Source organism: Solenopsis invicta, chromosome 12, assembly GCF_016802725.1.
Source record: "Solenopsis invicta isolate M01_SB chromosome 12, UNIL_Sinv_3.0, whole genome shotgun sequence".
Classification (NCBI taxonomy): Eukaryota; Metazoa; Arthropoda; class Insecta; order Hymenoptera; family Formicidae; genus Solenopsis; species Solenopsis invicta.
In genome coordinates, this window is record NC_052675.1 from 14,293,980 (window position 1) to 14,320,423 (window position 26,444).

General features: G+C 33.5%; 1 protein-coding gene across 3 annotated transcripts in view; it reads left to right on the forward strand.

Annotated features, from left to right (window-relative positions):
• LOC105196933 (four and a half LIM domains protein 2) overlaps positions 1 to 26,444 on the forward strand; it is a 153,913-nt gene that overhangs the window by 1,893 nt on the left and 125,576 nt on the right. The window contains exon 1 of one of the 3 annotated variants that reach the window (XM_039455960.1): positions 9,946 to 10,029. The exons of 1 other annotated variant lie outside the window; for it this stretch is intronic. In XM_039455960.1, coding sequence (XP_039311894.1) covers positions 9,961 to 10,029 — 69 coding nt within the window. In that variant the 5' untranslated portion in view covers positions 9,946 to 9,960. Of the gene's footprint in view, positions 1 to 9,945; positions 10,030 to 19,925; positions 19,962 to 26,444 lie in introns of those variants that run through there. One more of the 3 variants, XM_011163097.3, reaches the window with a different exon arrangement.

The window sequence follows — 26,444 nt, forward strand, 5'->3', positions numbered from 1 at the left end:
AAACCGCAAGGTTTTTGCATTTGTAAAACATTGCGATATGAGATATCGTTTTATGGAAATTTAGATTCAAATAAAATAAGCGAAACGCACAACAGCGGGCCATATTAATATTTTAACGGGTATGTGAGGTCAAATCGAAAAATTCCGAGCGTATTTTTCCATGGCGCAGCGCGACTCACTGAAGACTCGTACCTAATGGATACGAATCGATGCGATTTGAGTTTGTGAAAGGTGCATCGTGTCACACGTGTGCAATACGATCACGATGACCGTGGCCTGCGTAACCTAGTACTTGCGATGCCCTTGAACCGGATTGTTCCGTGCTATCCAAGAGCAATACAGCTGTTAGCGGTGTCATTGAGTATCGAGATATAATGTACACACCCTTTTTACGTGCATCTTTTTGAGTAATGAAATTTTTTAATAACCGCATGATACATATATACTACAGTTAATTCCAAATTGCTCCATGTTCTTTTGTATCCTTCATTACAGAGAATAATTTTCATAGATTGTTGTCTCACATGACACAAATATTATGAGAAAATAGTAAAAAAAAGAAAAAAAAATTAGTGTTACGCTAACTTAAAATTATCTGAATAAAAGTCTTAAATAAGATACAGATGATTTAATTTCAATTTACATAGATAAAAGGTAAAATTATGTATGGTTTTATCTAGATAAACTTTTATATATAACAATATTGCTACGGGCAAAAACAATTTAGGATATAAAAACCATGTATTTATATTTTTATATTTTTATTTCTTAAAAATAAAAGTTCTTCAAACTTTTATCATCCGATGAAAGACATTCTTATTTGAAATCAAATAAAAATTACAGTTAAAAAATAGAAGAAATATATATTTCGTATTATATGACTGACAAAATTTCTTATAAGTTTTTGAATTTATAGTTTTGTAATCTGAGCTGCATTTCGATGTACACTGTCTGTACTAAAAATCTATAATTCACGTTGCGTATACTAGATTTTCAATATCGAAAGTGAATTTCTCGGAACGTAACCCCATTGTTATCACTGTAAAAATTTGCTTATTAGGTTAAATGATAATTTGAAAGTTGAGACAAGGACAATACATTTCATTCTCGTCATTGTTTACATTTCCTTAGATAATTTGAAAAATTTAATACTTTTTTTATTTAAATAATTTTATGTAAGTAACAGCAAACACTGACGAGAATTATATATCAACTTGACTAAAATTGTTTTTGAAACAATTTTCTTCGTTTAGTAAAAGAATTATTGTAAACGTCTCAATTTTTTAATTACGCGCACAATACAATTTCACATGTACATTACTATTCTTAAATCAGTAGCTTACGTACAGTACATGTCTCTATCTAGAACACCAAATGTATTATTTAACAAGTGTCCTTGGCTGAGCTATATAAGGGAACTTTACTATCAGCATCTTAATAATGCTGATTTTTACAATCTCATGCATTTTTTATGCTCTTTACACTACTCCATGCAAATTTCTAAATTATAGAACATTCCAACCGACTCGTACTATACCTATATCCTGATTACGTGCTCGGCATATTATGCCGAGAATTTTTGATTTCGGTCGGCTCGTCCAGCAAAATGGCACAACGCTCTTTTCCACCGGAACATTAAATCGATCCGCGCTTAGATTATATCCGCGACCTCGCATGCCGTGTATAACTTCGTGCTGAGCGGCAAACGGCACCCCGTTCTCATCGAGGACAATGTATTTACGTAGTTTTAAATCGCTCGTGTTTGCTGAAATATCATTATCATATCGTTACACCGTCGAGTGTTTTTATCTCTATTATACGAGCGCATAGCTATTTGCACATCGCGATTAAGACCGCATCGATAAGATTTCCTTAAGATTCCGATGCTATAGAGACACGAAAATCATCTCTATGCTTCGTCATAATGATGAAGAATGATTGGAATTTACGTTTCATTATTAATTATCTGCTTTATCTTTTTTCATTCACTTTTACAAATCGCGTATGATTATTTTCGACAAGTTCAATTCTTTGCATATCTTTTGGCAATTAAGTTAATTATCTGTTTGAACTACATGTTTTGGTAATTAAAATGAAATCTGCATATCGGATTTGTCCAGAAGAGGAGGAAAAGAAGCAAAGTGTACTCTAAAATCTTTGAAGTGGAATCCCACTCTAAAAGTGTGAAAATCCTGTCAGTCTTGATAAAGAGTGGCAGGATTTTCACACTTTTAGAGTGGAATTCTACTCTTTTAGATGAAATTTCACTCCAAAAAATTTAGAGAGTACAGTAGAGGCTAGCTAAGAATAAAAAAGAAGCAGACTTGATTTTTCCATTGTGGCCGATGTAAAGGGTTAAAAGACGTTTTAAAAAGTCGAGAATAAATCTCTTTTGAACCTCAATGAGGGAAATTTTCCGATTGCTGTCACTTTGAGGCCCAAGGTAGAAGTTCAATAGGTCTAATTTAGGTCGATAATAGGATTAAAATTTCGACTCCGCGGCGGGTTCCCTGATGTGAATCTTAGAAATAAAATCCACTGCTGCGAGATTCATGGATAACTTTAGCTTTGCGCGGGCGTCATCCGAATCCGAGATGAATCTCTGCTAATCTTGGTCCTCAGCGTAGATCCAGCTACGAGCGGGAAAGGAAAAACGGAGATAGGTGGAGCGAGCAACGCGCCGGTTTCTCGCCGCAAAATCGAGCCGAGTTCACCCACTTTCCTTCGGTCTGTCCCTCAAGGTAGCCAACGGCGGGGAGCATTACCATTCGGTAATCTGCTCGCGTATGCGTGCGTGTGGGTCGAACGTAACGTGTAATTAGGTGCCTTAACGCGCGCCGTAGCCGGTGCACTGATGTAACGCGATATCTAGACGGCGATAAAAGTAAAGGCTCATTCAGAATTGCCACGTCGTTGACCTTTCCTTGATCCTGGCATGTGATTGATCCTTCTGACACATTAGGAACGATAATCGAGCAATAGTTAATGGTAAAAGTAATGACGCCGCATCTTCCTGAAGAAAATAAATTTATTTAACACAAATAATTTTTTTTAAATTGTGAATTTTCGAAGTACAGAATCTTAAAATATTTCTTATTTCCTTTAAAAATGTAAAATAGATATTTAGCTTACGATAAACGAGATATTTTGTTCATGTAGCTAAAAAATTGGAATCGAGACCATTTTATATTTAGGAAGATAATTAACGAGCAACATAAAATTGTTATGAATGCAAGATAAATTTGTAGTAGCAAAATTATATTGGTTTGTACAATACAATATATCGGGCTTGCTTAAAATGAAAACGCACGTGCCAACTTTAATAATAACCGATTTTAATAATGCACTCTGCAATAATGCAGCTAAAAATCACACGGCTCTCTGTCTCTCTCTCTCTCTCTCTTTCTCTCTCTCTCTCTCTCTCTCTCTCTCTCTCTCTCTTTCTCTCTCTCTACATTACACGTGGCATTTGCTTTTGTATCGGTTACGCACACCTGCGGCACATGTAAATATAAATTTATCGCGTACGCAACAAAATTACAAATTCAGAATAAATCTCATCTGACCAGTAACGCACAATGTTAACAATAACATTAAACGGCAAATAAAATGACTGCTACAACGGAAAAGAATCATGCTGCAAATGTGTCGAACGCATGTGTCTGGGTAATATAGCATTATTAAACTCAATCGAATCAAACTGATTTGTCGCGTGACGAAAGGCGAGTCTGTGAAATAATAACTTTCGAGCGTCGCGTCGTCGGCCCGAATCCATGCGTTTAAACGCGGCGCGAGAACAACTTTTTCTCTCGCGATTCTTATTTACGAGTTCGTGCCAGATACGCTGCGCAATAATCCGAACGTACTCATTGCCAATTTCGGCCGGATGGCAACGGCGTACTCTCACGTGGGATTATGCTAATTTCCCCGGAACACGTAATTCTCACTTCTTAAGTTTCACCGTTTCTTCTCACGTGAGATTCGATTGTGTGGCGATGCGATTGTTTTATTGATTCAGAATTGTATTCTTCGGATAATGTTGTCTCGTAAAAGTAGGATGTGATGATAGCTGTCGTGTAACGAAGATCTCGAGCGATTATTTGATCGAGCAAGAATGATAAGGGCAAGAATTATTATCCCAGAAGTGTTCATCGAATTTTTCGCCAATTTTTTTGGCGATTATTGAGATAAAAAAAAGTATGTATGGATGTGTTGCGGAGTTTATTAACATGCGACTTTGTTTTCAAGTGATAAATTTTTAAAAAGCCAAAAAATCGGACGATTAGTTTTGTTTTTCACTCCAATTCTTGTTTATACTGTCGAGATTTCACGATTTATTGAAAAACAATTTTTGCTCTAATTTTTAGCTAAAATATCAGCAACCGCAGCAAAATATTCATTTACGAAAAACATCGCTACTTTATATGCATTAATTATTATTACAAAAATTCGTATATTATGATATCGATATTCAAATTGTTTGAAAGAAATAATAAACACAACAGAACACACATTAGACAAAAAAGAAAAGTTGCCAAATCTAGAACGCGAATTCGATTCGGGAGCGTTTCTCCAACTTTTCTGATTTTTAAAAATTCATAACTCGGAGACAAAGCCGCATGTCGATAAATGCCATGACAGGTTAATTTTTTTTTACCTCAAGAATAAAAAAAATTGACATTGGAAAACTCGATGAATACATCTGGGATTTCCCTCAAGTAAAACAACATGTCTATACGTTGCTTCTTACTTTTTATTGCACACAAGCATCAATTATGTCTGAGACATCTTGGATATGCACATGACTTCAGCCGATCCTAGAATTAATGTACGTTGCGTCTCTCGTCTCATCGAATTTTGTCATTGTCCTCGATAGACGAGCTAAACAAGACAGGTTTATTGTCCTCGGCATTTTTTGACCTTCTTTAGAGAGACGGCGATGGCCGCATGAGCGACATCGTTGGGCCAACCCAGTTCCACGAGCGTACATCGACCGTATGCCGCTCTATCTATAAAAGGGGTATCCAGTTTCCCCGTTATGGGATTGTGCTAATTGGAAAGAGACTTTTTTTTCCTTCGAGAGAGCAAGTCGATTTGCGCGATTCATTAGCATTCTTCTCGCGGCTCTTCAACGACCCGCGACACTTTGTTGCACTCGATCGAGACGTTTACGCGCCATCAAATGCGAGCATTTAGGTAAAAACTGTCGTGACTAATTACACTCGCGTATATCGTATATCATCCTTCTTCCCGCATAGGTCTGATAAAAAGTGCGCAAAAACGGTAATGACAGAAATAAAATCATATTCGTCTTACCGAAAATTTTTATTTTCATCTTTTCACATTCTTGCACAGCTCCTAATAATTTCAAACATACGATGAATCTGGATTTTGTTTTGCGTCACGTTTTACTATAAATATCCTTTACAAGGCATTTCTTGATTTGTCAAGGCAGTCGATTGCAATTAATCGCGAAAGTGTAACAAGTACGTGATGGCTTTGACAGATTTGTTCTGTTTAGTGATCGTCCTCCACTGTTCTTAGAATTTCATCACGTCAAATTAGATTACTAAATTTGTACCGTGTACACTCTCTTTTCTTGACAATTTTCTTGGATGATTTGCAATTATAAACGTTTGTTTTTCATGTCAGAAAGCAGTAATAATTTTACCAAATGTTTTCACACATTGATATTAATATTTTTTAACATTTTTAATACTAATTATATTTAAGTAAAGTGACAATATTTCTATTTAAATAAATAGAAACATTTTGCTAATTTACAGCTCATTAATATATGTATAATAATAATAATTAATATTTTTAATTGGTTTGTTTTTAATTGGTCATCTCTATCGCGATGATTGGTATCGTAATTATTTTATATTATATTAAGACGCGATCAGCTAGTCTGTCCGAGTGAAAGACCACCCGTCTATATCCCAAGCCTGAGTGAAAGCAACGGGGAACCCATTCGCGTACGGGCGCTTTTTGTCGGTGACTTTTTCGGTTTCGTATTACCATGCGCTGGACTTTCACGAGGCGAGACGTATCTCGAAAAGTGCTTCGATATCCTCGATCATCTGGACCGTAAAGTCCATCGCTGCTTTCGGACGACAGAACGAGAGCTGACGATTAAAGCTAACGATATGATCTAAGTTCGTTTGGATCGATACAATGTATCGTCATAAGGCCGGTTTACATTTTGATCATGTAACAAAGATGCGAAATGAGGAACAGATCTTGCTTCTTCATTGTGTGCATCTTAAAACACATTTACATTTCTTTTATTTTGCTCAATGTTATTAACTTTATTTAGCTTCATTATATAAAGAAAAATATTTCTTTTAAAAATGTTTTGAAGATATCTTTAATAAGATATCTTTTAGATATTTATAAGACTCCGATGTTTTCTGAATACATACCAGCGGGCTACTAAACAAATGATTTCATAAGCAATCGTTAGAATTCGTTACCTAATCACGGAGCTAATAGAGGTAGCCGTAATGCTTACAATAATACTACCTTTTCCTCTATCTATTATTATCTCTTTTCTATTGCAATAAGAATTGGCTTCACATACACAGAATTGAATCCATACTTTTATTGTTTGAATGAAATATTAGAAATTACAAGTAAAACATGTATGACACTTTAGCCTAAATTAATGTTAGCAAGGATTGTAATTTACTGTTGAATTTTAAATGTGCAGATGTGAGGAAATATTATTAAATAAGTTCTTTTTTATTTACGCGCGCGTTTGTATGCACTTTGTATTAAATCTTTTTATTGAATTTGTTATTAAATGTTTTTTTTTTATATTTTAACTTTACACGAATTTGTTTGGAAGTCGGCAATTTTGCGCCAAAAAGTTATTTGATTTACAGTAAAACACAAGACGCAAATCATGCAGTATTGACGCGGCGCATGCCGCTACAATTAGATCAATTGTTATCATTTACCCGAGTCCATTATAAAGTGACGCTTATGTTTCACATGTGTGAAACGTATTTCACGCAAGAAGCAATGTTTTTCTCGAAGAAAGAAGATGTAATAGATCTTTTTCCACTCTTAACAATATACTCAATATAGCTTGTATTACATCAAGCAACTATCATAAATTTCTATTTTAATCTATAATTTAATTTAATTAATTTAATGTTCACATTTTGTTAATATTTTATTCTACTAAAATTTTATGAAAGAGAATAGATGCCTTTTTTTTGTCTGATATTAAACTTCCATATGTTTTTAATTTAATTTAATATACAGAAATAAAATATTTATTCAACTCCAAACGCGCGCGTATTAGTCTTAATATAAACGCTCCAATGTCAACATGCCGTTTTCTATTCTCGTGCATTAATCTGCAGAGGCTGCGTTTCGCGCGATGTGTCTGCGAACGAAATCGGTCGCGGATGATGACGTATTGCGAGAGACAAACTTCCGCGGTGATATGACCTCGTAATAGTCGCAAGGGAGAAAGTGGGGTAATCCACGTGCCCACGCTGCATTCTTTTGAATTTCAACGCTATATGAAACACTCATTTTCATAATGCAGTGGGTGGCGGTGCCGGATGGATGCACACATGTGCGTAAGACTAGAAATACTTCATAAATCACATTATAGTAACCCGGAATTTCTTATGTAAATAAGCGAGCTAGTAGCTTCTGTTTACGCTCCACTGACGATTCTTTTTTTTTTTTTTCTTTCGCTTTAAGGGAGGCGTAGGACCGGTCATTACCTTGCCATGCGAGGAAGAAACGTCAGCTGCTAGGCAAGCTAGGTAGCGGGTTTTCATAAACAGCGGTTAGACTGTTAGACGTCAATTATCGATAGTTAGCACGCGTTTGCGGTTTCGCTCCGAGCACGCGGTAGCGCCGTCATTTTTTTACGTCATTGTTACACACCATTTGTCGCACGAATGCACGTCGAAGGTGGTCGTGTCTTGAACGAGCACAAAGTACTTTACTAGATGGCTGCTATTTACATTACCGCAGCCTCGGATAATAATTGAGACCACATAGCAGCACAACGTAGAAAAAGCGTTGCAAAATATTGCTGCAACATTACACATCAATATTTCTGAAGCGGACGTTTTATCGTTGCTGCAATATTGCCGAAACGTCGTAGCAACATTTTGCAACGTTTTTGCTATTCTGTGCTGTACGGGAAGAGTTTGCACTTTTTTCCGCCTTTCGAATAGAGATTTCAATTGTCAGCTACTACGTATAGAATACATACAATGTGCATATAGAAATGCCACGCTGGCATTGCGGTAAATGCCAATAATAAATCAATATGTTTCCCCGCGGAGCTCTCGCGCACACCGTGATTCAACCGTTTCCCGCGCGTTGCGCCATTTCGTACCGCTATTTTCTCATTCGTCCAGATCAGCGATCGGCGCCCAAAGCGAGAGCTCATGATACGTAACGCTATAAACAGGAAACGGGGAGTGACAGTTCCACCTAACGAGATTTATCCTTGCGCGAAGGCCACGCCTGGCTTTATATAGAGCTCCGAATGTTTCGAGTTTGCCGGGCGATGCATATCTCTCTTTTTACAGCCATAGGTTTCCATTCGAAGAGGAAATGCGGCACTTACGCAGATCGATGGACTTTTCAACGCGCAGTCATCGTCGCGACACGCTGCTTTTCGCCAGAAACGTTCGACGCTTTCGTGTTTCTTGGCGCGCCACGTTATTTTGTAAGAACGTCGGTCGAGTTATTATCACGTGTAACACGGTCAGTTGAAATCGCGTGACTAACGGCAGTTTGTAATCCTCCAGGACTTATGCGAAATTCCCGAAGGACTCTTACCTAATGCCTAGAGAGCACTGTAATTAGAGTAGCCTCGCTTCAGCATCAGTTTACGAGTTTCATAATCAGAGTGGGATAAATATAGGAAATGATGATAGCTTGTTGATAATCGGAAAACTTCATTTGTTTAATGTATCGAAACTGGAAAATCATACTCAACATTATTATTTGCAGAGAAAATACATTTGTCTCGTGCGTTTTTAACATTTTGACGAAGCTTTTTAATTTACTTCATTGCGACAGTCCTGCTCTTAATTTCAATCTATTTATCTTTGGTTTTCTGTTTTCTACTGAGGCTGACCGAAATCAAGAGTTGAATTAAAACTTGTTAATTAATAATTAATTATACTGTTACACACTAAGAACTTGTTGCTTCTTATCGGCTTTTTTACGTCACTGACTTTATAAACTTTTATTTTTGTCTAAAAAAAAATACATATATATTTGATAATCGCTATGAAAACTTTATTAGGCACTAAGATCCGCTTCGGTAATCGCATTTTTTATTTCTCGTGTTATTTACATAATCGGTCTAATACCCAATTTATTGTATAACAAGCAGTTCAAAATTTTGTTTGAAAAGATTCGCTTGTAAACATATTTATACTTTCGTGCGGAAAGGTGTTCTGTAAATACGAAGCTATCTGGAGTAGATTATTTTAATAATGTAATTCCATCTTCAGAAACTTTGGTAAAATCGATATAGTATATCAGTTTATAATTTCTTCCAATTATAATATTCATAATAAGTCGAGACTTAGCGCATCAAAATGCAAAGCGTTTCCTGTGCACCTTCATTATGTACTTCGCTAACGAAACGAAGCGGAACGTTTAATGAACAAAATTCTCAGCCTCTCTGCGTCATTTGCAAAAGTATATCTTTTTGTATCTGGTTCAATTGTAATCCTATAGACCTTCGATTATACCGAGATTAGTCCGGCACAATAACGGCCGGCGAGAAATTAATAACTCGTAATTTGCATGAATCGTGTAAACAGAGCAAAGTGCGCAAATGATATGAGTCATGCTCCATGATTAAACAGCAATGGCGTGATGATTCTGATTATCGCGGTGAATCGAATTCTTTCCACGGATGTCCGTTTATGTCATTAGTGCTTTCTAAGTGTTATTGCGTTTGAAATGAAACAGTGGTTGTGCGACTCACGGGGAAAAAAAAGGAGGGGACCTAAACTCATAAAAGTTAAAAGCGTATGTTTAACACGCAACAGAATTGTTTGATAATTCATAATTCAACGACGCTCGATTAAACGTTAAATTAGACGAGATAGGCTATTGTCCGAATCGTTTATAATTTCACGGTTCGCCGCATGCACCTTTGCTCGGATTTCATCATTCTCGTTCAGTTTCTACGATACACAAAAGCAATGCAACCTTTCTGCAAATACATATCTGACATACCAGTAGCGATATTTTCAGTATCGTATTGATTTCCTTTTAGGCGACGAAAAGACTTTCAATTATCAAAGAATATTTCCCCATACTATTTGATTATAACCATTTAAACAATAATTTTATATTCAGTATTTTGTTTTGTTCCTTTTTAAATTAATGTTTGTGTATGTTCTTTTCGTATACACTGAAAAATAGGTTTTATGTTCAAGTAAACATATTTATCTTAATATAATTTCCTTTTATTTAAATAAATATTAGCTAGTATAAAATAATTTATTTTTATACTTGAGAAATATTTCTTTAGTTTAAGAAAATTATGTTAAAATAAATATATCTACTTAAACATTAACATAAACATTTTTTTTAGTGTACATAAAAATCTGTAGTGTACATAAAAATTTACATCTCACTTTTATTAGTAAATCCGTCTTTAAACATATACTTTATGATACATGTACAAATCTCAGAAATAAAGATGTATTTATTGACAAACATGAGATATGCAGTTTCTATGTATTCTCTTTTAAAAATAGTTTTTTCGTAATTTATTCGATTGTATAATGCATCATTATCATTGTTTTACAACTGATGCATATATTTTTAAAAGAGAATAATATATATTATATACAGATATATGCACACCGCACAATTTTTCGCAATTTGTCAAAGAATTTTGCATTTCGTAAAACTGGAATAGGCTGAATGTTTTTGGCATCAAAGATATTTACACATCGCTCGCATATTTTGTTTTATACTGGAGCAGCGTGTACAGCTATTTAATTTAGTATAATGAGTTATTTAATAAATTATCGCTTTTAATGTTCGACATTTAATATTTTACCATTTTTGTTTAATTGAAAATTCTAAAAAGACAAAGTGAATAATTGAATAATGATGATTAATAATTTACAGAACACTTGGGCAAATTAAACTACTTTGTGTAAATCAATAATGAAAATTGCTGCAACTATGATATTGAACAGTCGTCTCTACATGATTGTTATGAGTTAATTTAACGAGATATCGTGTAGAAGAACGATAATGTCGCTTTGATTGTATTTGTTCGCATCAAATTCAATCGATTGTTCAATCAAATTTAATCACTACAACCAGCGGAACATGAAAAACGGCAAAATCGATATGGCAATTATATAGATGTTACTCATATACCGGGAAGCACTGAATCCAAATGGAAGAATTTTGCAGCACATATAAAATACATGTGTTTTAAATCTCATATTTTTAGGATATAGGTGGTACGTTTATAACACAAAAAAAAATATAGAATGAAATGATATATATATATAAGAAAGAGAAGACATTAATAGAAATAACTTTTTAAAAATCTCAATCTCTTATAGAAAAGAAGTTCTAATGAATCGTTATTGTAAAAAGATCTTACAATATATTATTAAATATTGTTTTCTTGTATTAAATTGTATTTATACTATCATGATTAACTGAAAAAAATATATACAATATATATTTTTAATATATCTATAAAGTTAGAACCTAAAGCTTGTTTTAAATTAGTTCGGCTATATTCTTCAACACTTGTATCTCAACACAAAGAACGCTATCTCACCGTTTGGATCAATATACATCCAATTTTTGAAAATAAGTCACTTTTGACGTCTATTGCTAGCCTTTTATTTTTCCGATCCGTAATACGTAATTCATGTAAATAAATATCAAGATTTTATTATGGTAATCTGTCATTTTTATAAATCTATATTCTTCGCTTAGTTTGACGCAATTCATACTTAGAAGCAAAAGGCATATATTTAATTTTTCGTGAATTCGTAATATGAAGAGTCCATTCAATGATTCGCAATCCGGATTGGATCCGCAAGGCGTAGTGTGTCACGGGCTTTGTGGCACACAATGCTTTCGGTGGTTTGCCATCGCCTTCTGAGAAACGATCGAATAAAATCTGATAGGATTCTGTTTCTGATAGGATTTGCCTTAAACACAGAGAGTAGACGTACAACATACTATACTTTTTATTCCTTTCTATGCTATTGATCTCTTATATAATATTGTATATAATTTCTTATACATTTTATTTATTTTAAATCTTACTTTTTTCAATGATTCTGAATTTATTTTCTTGAATATTTTTAAATATATTAATTAAATATAAATATATTCAATTTCTATTGCTTACTGCGACATTATAAATTAAGTAGGTGTAACAAATTTCAAATTTCAATTGTTTTTTTATTTAATAACCGTTGCCATATCTCGTTCAACTGAAGTTGTCAACACTATTGGGGGTTCCTACGTGTGAAACGAGAGTCAGATTTCTTGGCGGTAAATCGTGAGTCCACACGGAAGACTGTGGTCATCTCGTAATTGTAACGACACATATAACGAATATCCGGATAAAGCAAACGACCGTGAACGCCCGTCAGACACGTAACGGTAAGCTAGAAAGCTTTGAACGTCACGTATCTTCACGTGAGATTATCGGGAGCGAGCTTCTTTCACGACGCCGTATATCAAGTGTGTCAAATTGATCTTACCTGGCGGATCGTGTGAGCAATTGGAACATTATGACTTTTATTGAAAAGAAAACATCGCGAACTTATTAAAAGATTACTTACTAAACTAGCAGAGTATTTTGCTACAGTAAAAACTTTATTATGTTAAAATATTTTATATGGATATTTTTTTAAAAGAAATGTTTTCAAAATTATTCACTTTTATCGTTGCTTTCAACCTTATTCATTTGTATCTTAACGCGGCGATGAGCGCAGAAATAAACAAGCCACGATATTTTTTGGAATTGATTTATTAATAATAATTTTTAAATATAATTGCGAATTAAACTTGAGTATAGATACCGTAAAGAGTTTACGATTAAAAATACGATTTAATTCACTTCTTTGGTATCTCGAGGCTAAAATCGTGATAAAGATTTTAACAGGCAGCTTGATAAAGATTCTAAATTTGTTCATGCGTCCAACTGACTATTAGGTTAAATAGCTTTGAACTTTCGGAATGGGGTGCCAACTGTGGAAAGGTGAGCCTATACTCTGTGGTATTAGCTTGGACACAGGAATAATCAACCGCACCCTTTGGCTCTTATCTAGGCTGCACCCTTCGTGATCGCTCCCCTTCTCTCTCTCTCTCTCTCTCTCTCTCTCTCTCTCTCTCTATTCGCCTTTCGTGGCCCTGAAAGCAGACATGGTCTCGTGTAGAAACTGCCCCGGGGGAGATCAGGTTTCTTTACTGAAGACAGGAGTGGAAATTAGAAATAACCGATGAGAGTATCCTTGAAGATCACTGTTCGATAAACGTGGCAAGAAACTATGTGAGCGATATAGAATGAAAAATATTATTTTCTAATTATATCACATGAAACGTTATGTATTTAAAAATTGTTAAGTTTTTCATACGTGTATATATATATATATATATATACACACACACACACACACGTTATTTCATAAATTTTTCAAAATTTGTCGTTTCTTATTTTACGAGGATAAACTTCGTCAATTAACAAGAATTTTACAAAAATCATGAACGTATGAATGTTTTATGAATTATGTATGAATGTTACATGAATTATGTATCTTATAAAAATAAATAGATAATTGAAAGCTGAGGATTAAAAATAAAAGCTGTAAATAAAGAGTTATAAAAAATAAAATTGTAAGAATTTATACATACTTATGTATGCATAAATTTTTAGATTTAAAATTGTTTTAAAAAAATATACGCGAAAAATATGGAGAAAAATTAATATTATAGCATCGCGTGATTAATGTACTGTTGTGTCTGGCGACGGAATTACGAAATGGAAATCATTGGAGCACGAACAGTCGCTACGGAGGAAGATCTTCTTTCTCGACCAAGACAACTTGATAAGTTTAACCTACGCGCGTATTGTTTCAGACGAACGGTGAAGCAAGAGAGGAGTTTGTCTTCTCGTCTGCTGCTATTTGCGCGACACTTCGAGCAACGTGTTTTACATGCGACGTAATAAAGATCGTTGATTTATAGGCTCATCAACTATTGTGCTTCTTGATGAAAAAATTGCGCGTGTAATGAAATATGCGCCGTTCTTCTACAACACATAAATCATATAGTCATAAAGGTGTCATCAAATGTTCTCTAATGAATATTTTTTGTGGAAACAATTTACTTCTCGAGTTGCAGATTTCCTCAGATGACTTCATTTCTTAACTTTTCGATGACGCACCATATGTAGTTTTATTTCTTAAAAGAATTTTAACGAGACAATATAAATGTCGATATAAATAATTTTAAAAACGCGTTTCGTTCATGGAATTATGTTTGACCATCAGTCGTGAGACGATACATATGACAACAACTAGATTTTTTTGTCTCAGCAATCAAAAGAACGCGACACCATCTCATCGCGTTTAACGCAAAAGCGCATTACTCACATATCGCGTTTAATTACAACCGCAGCGCTTGCCGGAAACGGCCACTGCGGCAACAGCTGATTATCTGTCTTCCTGTGTCTCGTTTTGAGACATGGGAGAATGCGCCACGCTTAAATTCATCTTGATCAAGCACCGTGAAATTCTCGCGAGATCACCTATCATATTTTGAGAACTCTTTCTCGTGTAGCAGCAATCTGATTTCACAGCGGGCAGTAATTTCAGATCTATTTTATTAATCAAGTATTATAACAATTTCTCGGATTCATAGCACACAGTAATTTATTTCGGTTCGCTCGTAAAAAAATATAACGATCCTATTCTTTATTATTCGGTCTATAAACCCACTTTTCCAGGAGATCGAAGAGATTAATTTAAAATGTAGATTAATTTTTCTGTGTTCTCTTGAAAAAGTGGATTGGACCATTAGCGCGTTAGAAATCTTTTAATTAATTATGCGTGTCCCCTTCATTAATTATGCGAATTTCAAACTACTTTTGTATTTTCACTTGATTAAATTGTGCCGTTCTGTATTTAATCCAAAAGAAAATAATCCGAAAGTCAATATTATTCGCTGATTATCTTAATAGACAAATAAGTTGTACTGACTTCTAACTGAGAGATTAAATTTTCCTTATCCATTTATGTTACAGGTAAGTCTACATAATCGTATAACGAGACAGCGAATCGCAATTTCGTGGCAAAACTAATTCAGATTGTGCGTGCCTAGAGGTGAGTTAAGATTTTACTTTTCTCGTTGAATCTTGCACTACATGATAAAGAAAACGACGCCGATATAGTCCTCGTGAAACTTTTGGCAATTAGTAAAAATGATTACGAATAAAAGAATGTTATCTTTTATCTAACTAAACTTTATTACGTTATATCTATGTCGTGCTTCTCACGTAATTTGAAATTTTAGATCAGTAATTAATTAAATTAATAATACGTTGTGTTTTACACATATATTTTTCTATTAATAGCAAATTAACTTTGTAATTGAGGTTCAATTTTCGATCGTGGTACACGGAGGACATTACGAGGGTTTTTTTTTAAAACAACACTGGCTATGACTACTGCGCCATTTGGTTCCGTAAATCGCAAGGGAACGCGTTATTGAATTATTTTACGACAAGCATGACCGTCGTTCTCGGTTGTGTTAGGGTCACGTCGTTTAACATAATAAAGGTCAATTGCCCCATGGGTAAGCACGTTAGCCGTCATTGCATAATTTACGAATTATGACTTCGTCTATCCTCGTCTCTCTTGCATACCCGCCCCGCGCCCACCGCCCCTGAGTATATTTCCGTCGAGCATCTTGGTTTAGAAGTTAATCCTCTCGTGCGTTGTTTCCGTCGTAATAAATCTACTCGGCTCGCAATTTACTAAATTTACGAGAAACCGTAATACGCTGAAATGCGTATTCAATGCCTCATTTTTACGTAACCTGCGCGAGATTTCTATGCCATTTTTCGCAGCCGCGACAGAAGATGTGCCTCGTGACGAAATAAACTTGAACTGATGAAAAGTACGAATGGAAAATTTAAATAGAAAAATAGAAATAGAATATTATATTGTTAATATAAAATAATAAAATGGCTATTAATTAATCAAAAAACAAATATATTTAAAATACAAAGAAAAAATAAAATTTTATAGGAAGTTTTAATTTGTCTTTACACTGTAAAAAAATTTAGTAAATTTACATATAATAGATGTAAAAATTACACGATTAGTCCCGTAAATATAAAAAAATCATGTAATTCTAAAAAAATTATGTAATTCCACAAAAAATATGTAAATTTGCTTTTATTGAGTACCGCTGCCTTATTTTATACGGAAAGTTACGTATATAATAGACTATTTAAATATTATATATACTTATCTAAATTTTTGTAACTTTACGTAGTACAACAATATTCCATATATCGCTGTGAAATGAGATTAACGTTCACTGTGCATGAGTGAAAACTCTGTCCACCTAGCATCACTATATGCGGGCACAGTAAGTAGTCATTTTATTGTTTATAACATGTATGATAGAGAGACAATATTCGAATGTGTAATACGTAATACAATTGCAAAACGAATTTAATACAATTGACCTTATCATTTCTATAACTTTCCATACATGTTGTAAATTTACTTTTGCAATCTGCTTAATTACAAATTAACCTGACCTTTGTATATTGCAAATTTACAAATGCGTGGAAATTTACAACTATTTAGTAACTTTACATCTATTATAGTGAAAAATTTTGAGAAAATTTTTTACAGTGTAATTATAATATATTGATTTTACCGCAAAATATTCAAATATATTTTTATATTTATAAATTATACACAGTAGAAAACATTTTATATTTATGTTAAAATCGATTCTTGTTAAAATTTTTGTATTAAATTTTTTACATATTCAAGTGTTAGTTTAACATAATGTGATAATATGTTATTTGAGCATTTTGTGTTAAATTAATACTTAACACTTTTTAGCGTTAAAATAACATAATGAGCGAATAAATAATTAACATAAAAATAAAATAATTTTAAAACGTAAAATCTAAGATAAATAAGTAAAATATACGTATACAACATATTATAAATGTTAGTTTTATTGAAGAAATATGTTTCCACACTCTCTGTTTCCAAGCTCTGTCAAAGTGTTGTATTTTTTGTATTAATTTTTTAATTAATAAGGTCACAGCACCAATCAATGAACGAATAAAAAATTAAACCGGTCAATGAACGTATAAATGTGAAATTTTTATATTATTTTTAACATTTTTAAATAAAAAATTATATTTTAATAAAATCTTTACGAACATTAGATTATAAAAAATACAATTAATTCGCAATTTATTATTTTAAAGTCCTATTACTTTAATATTTCTTTGAAATAATTATTCACTAGTGATTATTCAGCGACTGGTGATTATTCAGTGACTCTATTTATGTGTTACTTTCTAATATATATTTTGTTAGATTAACAAAAATTTGAGTGGACTGTTTGAGGCATACGATATATGTTTTAAACATCAAACAATTTTCCAACTGTGTATTTACATGTATTTATATGTATTTTTGTATTTAAGTGATATTAATATTACAGATTTTTGAAATTGAAATTTAAAAATAATATATAAAAGTAAACTGTGATGCGGTACCATTAGGATGTCTAACAATTACATGCACTGTGTTTATTACGAGAAACCGTAATCTCACGAAGTTTGTGGAATTGCATGCGTAATGGCATAAATGGGAAACGAGGGTCGATCTCTCTGTTAAAACCGCACGATGTTAAACTCTACTTAAACTGAGTCGTTCATCTAAAACCTTAAACTGCGTAATTCCGCCTAATGCTTCTAATCCCAACCGCAAAGTAACAAATCAAATCGACAATTTTATTTAAAAATAAATTCCTGCAAAATTTTAATTAGCACTGTGCATATATAGAGATATTCTAAAAACAGACGTTGATTCAGTCTTCATCAGGCACAAAATTATCTCTGAAACGCAATTATTCAGTTACGTTTATATACATTTTATTATTCTATTACAATGTTGTACAAAGAGAGCATTAAAAATACATGAGCGTTCGTACCTGTTACGACCACAGAGAGTCGAACACATGTTTGCGTTTCGATGTATTAATTCATTAGTTCTTCTAATTAAACCGCTTGTGATTAAAATAGACAGTGGAAATCCCAGGGTTTATTCGTATCTGGTATAATTCGACTTTTACCACAGAAACCTGGGCTTTGTTCAATTACAGATTCGGCTCGTACAATCGTCAGAATTATCGGCTATCGGGAATATCGATTCTCGACCTCCCGTTGGGCCGTCACCTCGTATACGCGATAGGTTGTCGCGTACTTAATTAAAACTCGCGTGTCTAAATATAGCGACCGAGTGGTACGGCATTCCGATCGTGAACATTGGTTGGCTAAACGCACGCGAACGTTATATGTGTCCGCGAACCAATGGAAGACGTCTCTTCGCGTCCACCTGCGGATTTCAATGACACTTGTCGAAAAAAACCACGAGACTTGTCAGAAGCTTCATTTATATATGTTTTGGATAATTTCAAGAAATTAATTTTTTTTCACATACGGGAATAATATATCGTTGTGTTTTAAAGATGTTATCGGAGGAGGAGCATAACAAAATAAAAAGAATCTTATTCTTGTATAACTTTCTCGTATATTACTCTTGTATATCTTTATTTTTTCGTTGAGGAGTTTAAAGCCCACTTTACATGATTTATAAATTGCTACAGAATTCCAGACAGAATTTTATTTATAATTTTATATCAAATTATATATAGAATATTCTATTGTTTCTTTTGTCGATATAGTTGGGTTATTAAAAAATATGAAATGATTATTAAAAAATATATATAAATATAATAAAAGTATATGGAAAATTCTTTAATAATAATATCAATTTCAATAATATCCACAATTTTAGCAAATCCATTTGTAGAAATGAACTTTATGAACGTAAAAGAAATAGTGTAAGTTATGCATATCGAATGAGAGCAAAGTATATTTGATGCTACATAACGAACTTTTAATCAAACATCCAATAGCATACCAATTTTTTTTTAAGATTAAATAAAAAACAATTTGAAGATTTAAGTAATACTTTAATTCAGTATCTTTTCTAATATATCAACAGGAACATGTAATTTTTGTAATTAATAAATTTTACTACGCATAGGCAAGGATATTTCTTGTGTTAATAAACAAGTAATTTGCTTCTGGGATCAAGATATTGTCATGTAGATAATTATATATAACAGTAGGTTAAAGTATAGTTTATGTTATTTACAACTTACGGGTATTTATACACTGCGTATATTTGATGCGTCCTGTTCGTGTTCACGTATATAAAAATATAAAAATAAAACTTTGTCTTGAATTTTATAAAAAATTTCAGACGTGTAAAATGGGCTTACAGATAATTAATTTTGCTGTCTAAAAAAATTACTATCCAAAAAAAGATCTCCATCCGCGCATTATACTTGAGTATATAACCGAAAAGCGTATTACGTATTTGGCGTTCTTACGTATAAATATCAGATGGTGTGATTCGCAACGAAATGTGCCGGGCCGATAACGATACCGCGCTAACGCGACACGGTTCTCTTTGCGCTTCGCGATTGTTTGGCCTTCATCGGCTCGCGTATATCACGCGTCGCGGATTTAACACGATCGTTTCGGACGCATTCTGACACGTAACGAGCAGTGTGCAACTGCGTTCTGACAGTATCTGCATACAGGGTGGACCGAAATGCGGAGTGAGAGTCTATCGGTACGTATGACACAATCGTTCGAGAATGCCAGTGTCGGAGGACTTTAGGTCCTCGCGATCCTCGTTCGTGCGTCTTTATTAAACGCAAGAGTCAAAATTTGCTATTTGAAATTAAGTCGCCGTTATCTGTTATCTAATAAAATTAAATATTAAAATTCCATAATAATTAAAAAATTAAATAATCGAGGTATTATGGTTACTGTAGACATTACGGTTACTTTTATTACCTTTGATATTAGCTCACGAGTTCTAACAATTATTTATGAAATTATTTGTTTACTAGCTTACCGTTTTTTAGTGGCGCTAATATGCCAATACACAATAACTGACGATTGATATAAGGCGTTTTTATTTTTGAGCACTTTGAAATTTTTCGAAGTACATTTTAATATTTAATTACACATACGTACTTCCTCGTTGTTTTTAAATTTGAGCATATTATTATAAAAATGTATGTACGCTCAAGTGTTTTTTTTGGTTATTTAACTTTTTATTCGGCTATACACATTTCGAATTATGCAAAATTAGTTAATAGCATAACATTTTATTAATATGTGAGTACTTAAGAGAGACTTTTATATAATTTAAAGGATTATTAATTAATTTATAATAAAGAGGATAATTTATTAAAACATTAATTAATTATTAATTAGTACATGATACGTTGAAAAAAACATGAAACTTTGGATTTTGCATTGTTAAATGACACACGAACAAATAGCAATTTCTTACAGTTTGTACAGAATGGAATCAATTATAACAGTGTCTTGCGATGCATGTCGTATTGGTCGAATCCTCGACCATGATGCGTGTAGGATGCGAAGTCCTTCGACCAGGCTAGCAATTGCTCTCACGCCGAATCAAGGATTTATCCAACATTAAAGCATCGACAAATCGAATCTTTTCACGCGAAATCGAGACGAAACATCCATGAAATTGAGTTTTCGTTTTTTTTTTCCTCTCTTCTTTGCTCTACTGCAATTTCCTTCCTGTGTTCATCCTGCGAATGGAATCGTGTTTTCGTAAAGCAATTTAAAAGTACACGGACATTGCGGAAACCGAAGGAAAATTAAACGGTCAGTCAGTTGTGAAAGAAACATGACGCGTGACAAGTAAAACGGCAGATACCGACATACGCGCGCGATCGTGACGTCATATTTAATTTAAGTGCGTCGGCAATCAACGTCGCGGTAGCGTTATTAAAATCTTCCTCGTTGATAATTCGCTGCTTTAATAATCCGAGTTGGGCAACTTAATAAGAGCTCGTTGCATTAGCAGCGAACGTTGGATTGCAACCGTATTGCGAGGGAATGACAGTGATTAAAACGCGACGGAGGAAGGATTGGGAACGGGGAAACTGAAAGCTGTTGTACGCTTGGCGATTCGCCATACACACAGGATATATTCCGTTCGCTGGAGTCGGCTCGAAAAGTCGCGATGAAAAATTACAATCGCAATGCGGAGAAACGAAGGCTTTATCTTCAAAAGGTCTAATCTCGGTCGCGTGGTTCAAGGATGGGCCTACACCAAGTGACGCCATGCGAGTTTATAACTACTATTGTTTATCGCGATCTCGTAATACCGAAAACTCGCACTTTTCAATCGTTTTTAATCTAGCTAGGTTGTTAAATAATTTAAAAATAATTTAGAACACACCAATTATTACATCACATATATTTCTGCAGAGTTCATATAAAATTATCTAGATAATTATTTAGTTAAAGAAAAAGCTTTATCTTATTATCTAAATTTATCTTTATCTAAATTATTATACTATATATTATCTTTACCTTTATCTAAGATAAAAGAAGTATCATCTTTTTCAAATTATCTAGTGAATAATAGCGAGAACGAGAAAAGTATAATCCTTAGAGCCTCATTCTCCAAGTTATCAATATTTATTTTAACAAAAGAATATTCAAAGTGATAAAAACAGAGTTTTGTTTCGAAATTCATTAGATACCAGTACTGAAAATCTATACGTAGCGTGAATTATAAGTTTTTAGTACTGGTAATGTATATTAGAACGCAACCCAAATTGCACAGATAAGTAACAGTAATACAGTATATAATAAAAGTCGTCCCAAAGCTGTAAATTCGAAACTTTAGCAACGAATCTTCATTATGTAACGTGAGTTACATAATTCTTTTTATTTTTTAACTTTGATTTTTATTTGCATATTAATTCAAATTTAAAGAGAAATATTTTTTGTCGGATTAAATTACTGGAACAACTTTTGTTTTTAAGAAATGAAAAATTAGAAATAAAAATATGAACATATCATTTTCGCACTTTGAATTGTTTTGCTCAATAGCGACATTATCTAGAATTCTTCTAGATAAAACCATATATAACTTTTTTTAGATAATTAAAAAGTAAATCATCTTTAGCTTATCTTAAGTACATTACATGTAATTTACATATAATAGATCTATTTTATTTTTAACTAGATAATTTTAAGTTGTCTAGGTGCAAACTTGCCTACAATTTGGTATTGCAATAAATAATAATTAACATGCATATATACACATATAATAAATAACATAAATTCGAATCAATTTTCTGTATTATATACGCTTTTGTCTGATATCTAGGACATGTATACATTAAAGCCGCGACGCATGCCAAAATACGATTAAATAAAGGTCAGTCTGGACGAGCTGCAAATTATTCGTGGGTCGAAGCAAGGAGCCGACAAAATGATGTCACTTCCGCGCGAGTGACATCATTATGGCTCAATGTCAATGTTTGTCTTCGCATCGGTGATGGCTGCTCACCGGAGAATTCGTCCTTTCTCGGTTTGCAGCTGTCACGAATCGCAAGATTATGATAATCAGAGACTTCCGGTATACTTGCGTATTCTCTCGAAGAACTAAAAGATTATACGTATAGATTTTAGCTTTCTAGAGAGGAGAACAAGAGAAAGGGAAATTTGTAAAAATTCCGTGTTGCAAGTGACTAAAACTATATCGCAATGGCATATATTCAGCAATTTACTACTCACCTTACATGCAGTAGATATCAAAAGAAAAACTATAAGAAATCTTCCAAATGCTTCTTAATACTGTTTTAGTTTGCATAAATTAATGTTAATCATTTTAATGCCAATTATTTGATTGCATTTTATACCGCAAATACCGCCCCTTCCTTTCTATATTAATAACTTTTTAATAACTTTTTAAAGCACCTATATAATCCGAACGATCAATCCGTGTTGAGTATTACGTATGTACGCGATTCCGGCTTAAACGAGCATTATGCACGATCGAGGTTGTTATTGGATTTCAATATTACGAAGGGATATTATAATCCAGTTTCCAAGTATCTTTTCGAGTACTCGAGAATACTACAACGCTCTGACAGCTTTTAAAAGGTCACAGGTAACGCGACGCAGACATAATCGTTTACTCTTTGCGTAAGAATATCAGCGTGGAAATATGAAAGGAAAAGGATATAAAAATGTATTTTTATGTTTTTATTTTTTTGTTCTGGAACGGATACATTTTATTTGAATGTTTCATTAAAGCACGTGTTTCAATTGCACAATCGCTCCGCCACGTTGAAATTGTTTTTGCAGGAGAGTAGCTTCTTTAAAAATACCTATTTTCCATTCCGTGACACGAATTTTTATAAACATGTACATTTTTAGAAATATAAGTGTGAATCGCGATTGTGAATCAAATAGCGAGCTTTGATTTGCAGAGCGCTGTAATGCCGGCTCCGGATAACACTCCGGGGCCTCAAGCAAAGATTCTCGTCATTGCTTTACGATGTCGCCGTGTGATTAAAGTCGCGCGACAAACAGACCCGCGGAGAGTTGCGCTGTAAAAATTTCGAGGCGCTGTGCTTGTGTATAAAATTGATCGACGCGATACATATTTATGAGCCGTCTGAGCGAGGAAGATCGATCTTGCTAATTTCTTCTCGAGCCTTTTGATTAAAAAAACAAAAAGAAATAATAAAACAGGAATGGCGATTGTGCCAATTTATGTATGGCTCATCAATTTAATTAAGGGACATAAAATTTCAGTAAAACTTATTTATAGAGACGATAAATTATTAACGAGGATAAACTTGAACTCTGGAAAGAGTTTTGATCATTATATGTGACTTTGATCATTTCCAAGAACGCGATATGTTCCTTAATAGATACATCCATTACGTCGGACTATCTCGGACCGCCGCCAAGTTTTTCGCTATATAAACGGCATAACGGCACTGCCAATAAAAAGCAGTTACTGGTTAGACGGTGGCAGAACGTGCACTTTTGCTCGACCGGAATTACAGTCGTTATAAGAGCTTCTTATAAGACATTAATACAATATTATACTTTTACTTTTTACATTGATGATGGAATAACTCAATATAACACGCCTGTCACGCTTTCAAAATTGTCGTACATCATCGCGGTCTATCTTAATTATATTTTAGATAAGCAACTCCTATAAACATCAAGATTCTAAACGTCAACATTGCGTTGATTTAATATATTGACTTAAGGAGTGATCTTAATCAAAATTCTATTAAAAAAAACGATATCTCTTTTAGTGTCCAAGTTTAGTATTACATGTAGGATATCGTAAACGACAACTTAAGAGTTTTACTAGAAAACAAAGTTATGGAATATACACTGAAATATATATATATTTTTATATTAAGTAAATATAGTAATAATTTAAAGCTAAAACACGAACTAGTTTCAGGTGTTATTAGAATCAATTTATTTGCATATTACAACATGACTAAGCAACAGAACGTTTCGACCAAATTTATTGGCCCCTTTCAGCCATTAATTTATTTCACATTTAGCCTCCTAATTTTAGTCTATATATTCATCATAAAACAATCTTTAAAGAATAAACAAAATAATGTGTTACTATAATTTCCTATTGAATTATATTCTTCATGCGCATGAACAATATAATTCGGTTGGAAATTAGAGTAACATATTCTGTATTTTTTTAAAGATTGTCTTATGATGTAAAATAAAATAAATACGTAGTTGATTCGTCTTTTCTGAACGAGAACAGTCTGAATCTTTAATTTCTGAATTATATTTTTTATCTGTTCGCACAAGTAGATAAAATTAATAACTGATCTACGTTTATCAATATTTTTGTAAAATGATGCGAGAAACACTATCATATGAATACGTAGACTAAAATTAAAATTTTAAATTAATTAACAGTTGAAGAAAACCAAGTTGGATAGAAACGTTCCGTTGCTTATTTATTTGCTACAATATACAAATAAATTGATTATAATAACACCTAAAACTAATTCATGTTTTGGCCTTAAATTATTATTACTATTTTTATAATATAAGTGATTAAACTTGTGTTAAGTAAATTATTAAGTAAATTATAAATAATTAAGTAAATTATTTATCTTACATTAAAAAAAAAAATTTATTGAAAAACTAAAATATTTAATCCGAAACGCTGAACTAAATACTGTGTTGGTTTAGTTTATTTTTTTGTTAAAAATATTAATAGTTGACATGATGGACTATATCTTTTTTGTACAACTAAATAATTGTTGAATCAATCTAATATTTAGTTGAATGTATCGGATTGAATATTTTAATCTTTCAATCAATATATATTTTTTGCCTATGTAGTCATTTTTTTACACTTAAATAAATATTAGCAAATGTAAAATAATTTATTCATGAAATAAAAAAATATTTATTTAACTCAAGAAAAAAAATGATACTTTTGTAAAATAAATTTATTTACCGAATAATAAAATAAACTTTTCAACGTCCAATGGGAACGCAAGTGATTTTTATAGACACTAAAAATATCACAAAATACTATATTTATAACAAATAGTGTTTCGCTACGGTGGATTTTTTCGGAAGCGGTCCGCGCTGATCTCTAGCGCTTTCTTTTAATAACGATATAAGACCGTGATTCCGGAGGACTCTCTCGAGTTGCGCCAGAGCGTGCAAGCCGGGGATCACCGTTCTCTCGGTGTCCAATGAAACGAGAACGCCGCACGAGTGAGTCACCGCTATATTACGAGAGGGCTGGGGCACAGCAGAACGCAATTGTGACGTGCACCGCTAAATGCTTAACGGGTCGCCCGTGGTAAATCCAATTAGAGCATTTCTTTCGCGCGGCGCGCGGCCGTACCCAGCCGGATCCGGCGCGATTCGTCACGTATCTGAAGGCCGCGACGACAGATAATACGACGACACGACGCGACGAGACGATTTGACGAAAAACGAAAACGGTCAGCCCCGGTTTCGCTGGACGTTCCGGGAACGATTGACTTGTAAATCGAGGTAAATACGCGCGAGATCGTCCGCGAATGCTGTCACGCTCAAATCGATCCTAAGCCACACTTCGCACACTGAAACATTTCTCTTTTTTTGTGCGCGTAGCGCGTCTGAGAGAGAAAACGGCCTTCCGATACACGCTGATATTTTTCACGTAGGTGTCGTTCGATAAATGTAGATAGATGTAAGTATGCCAGAC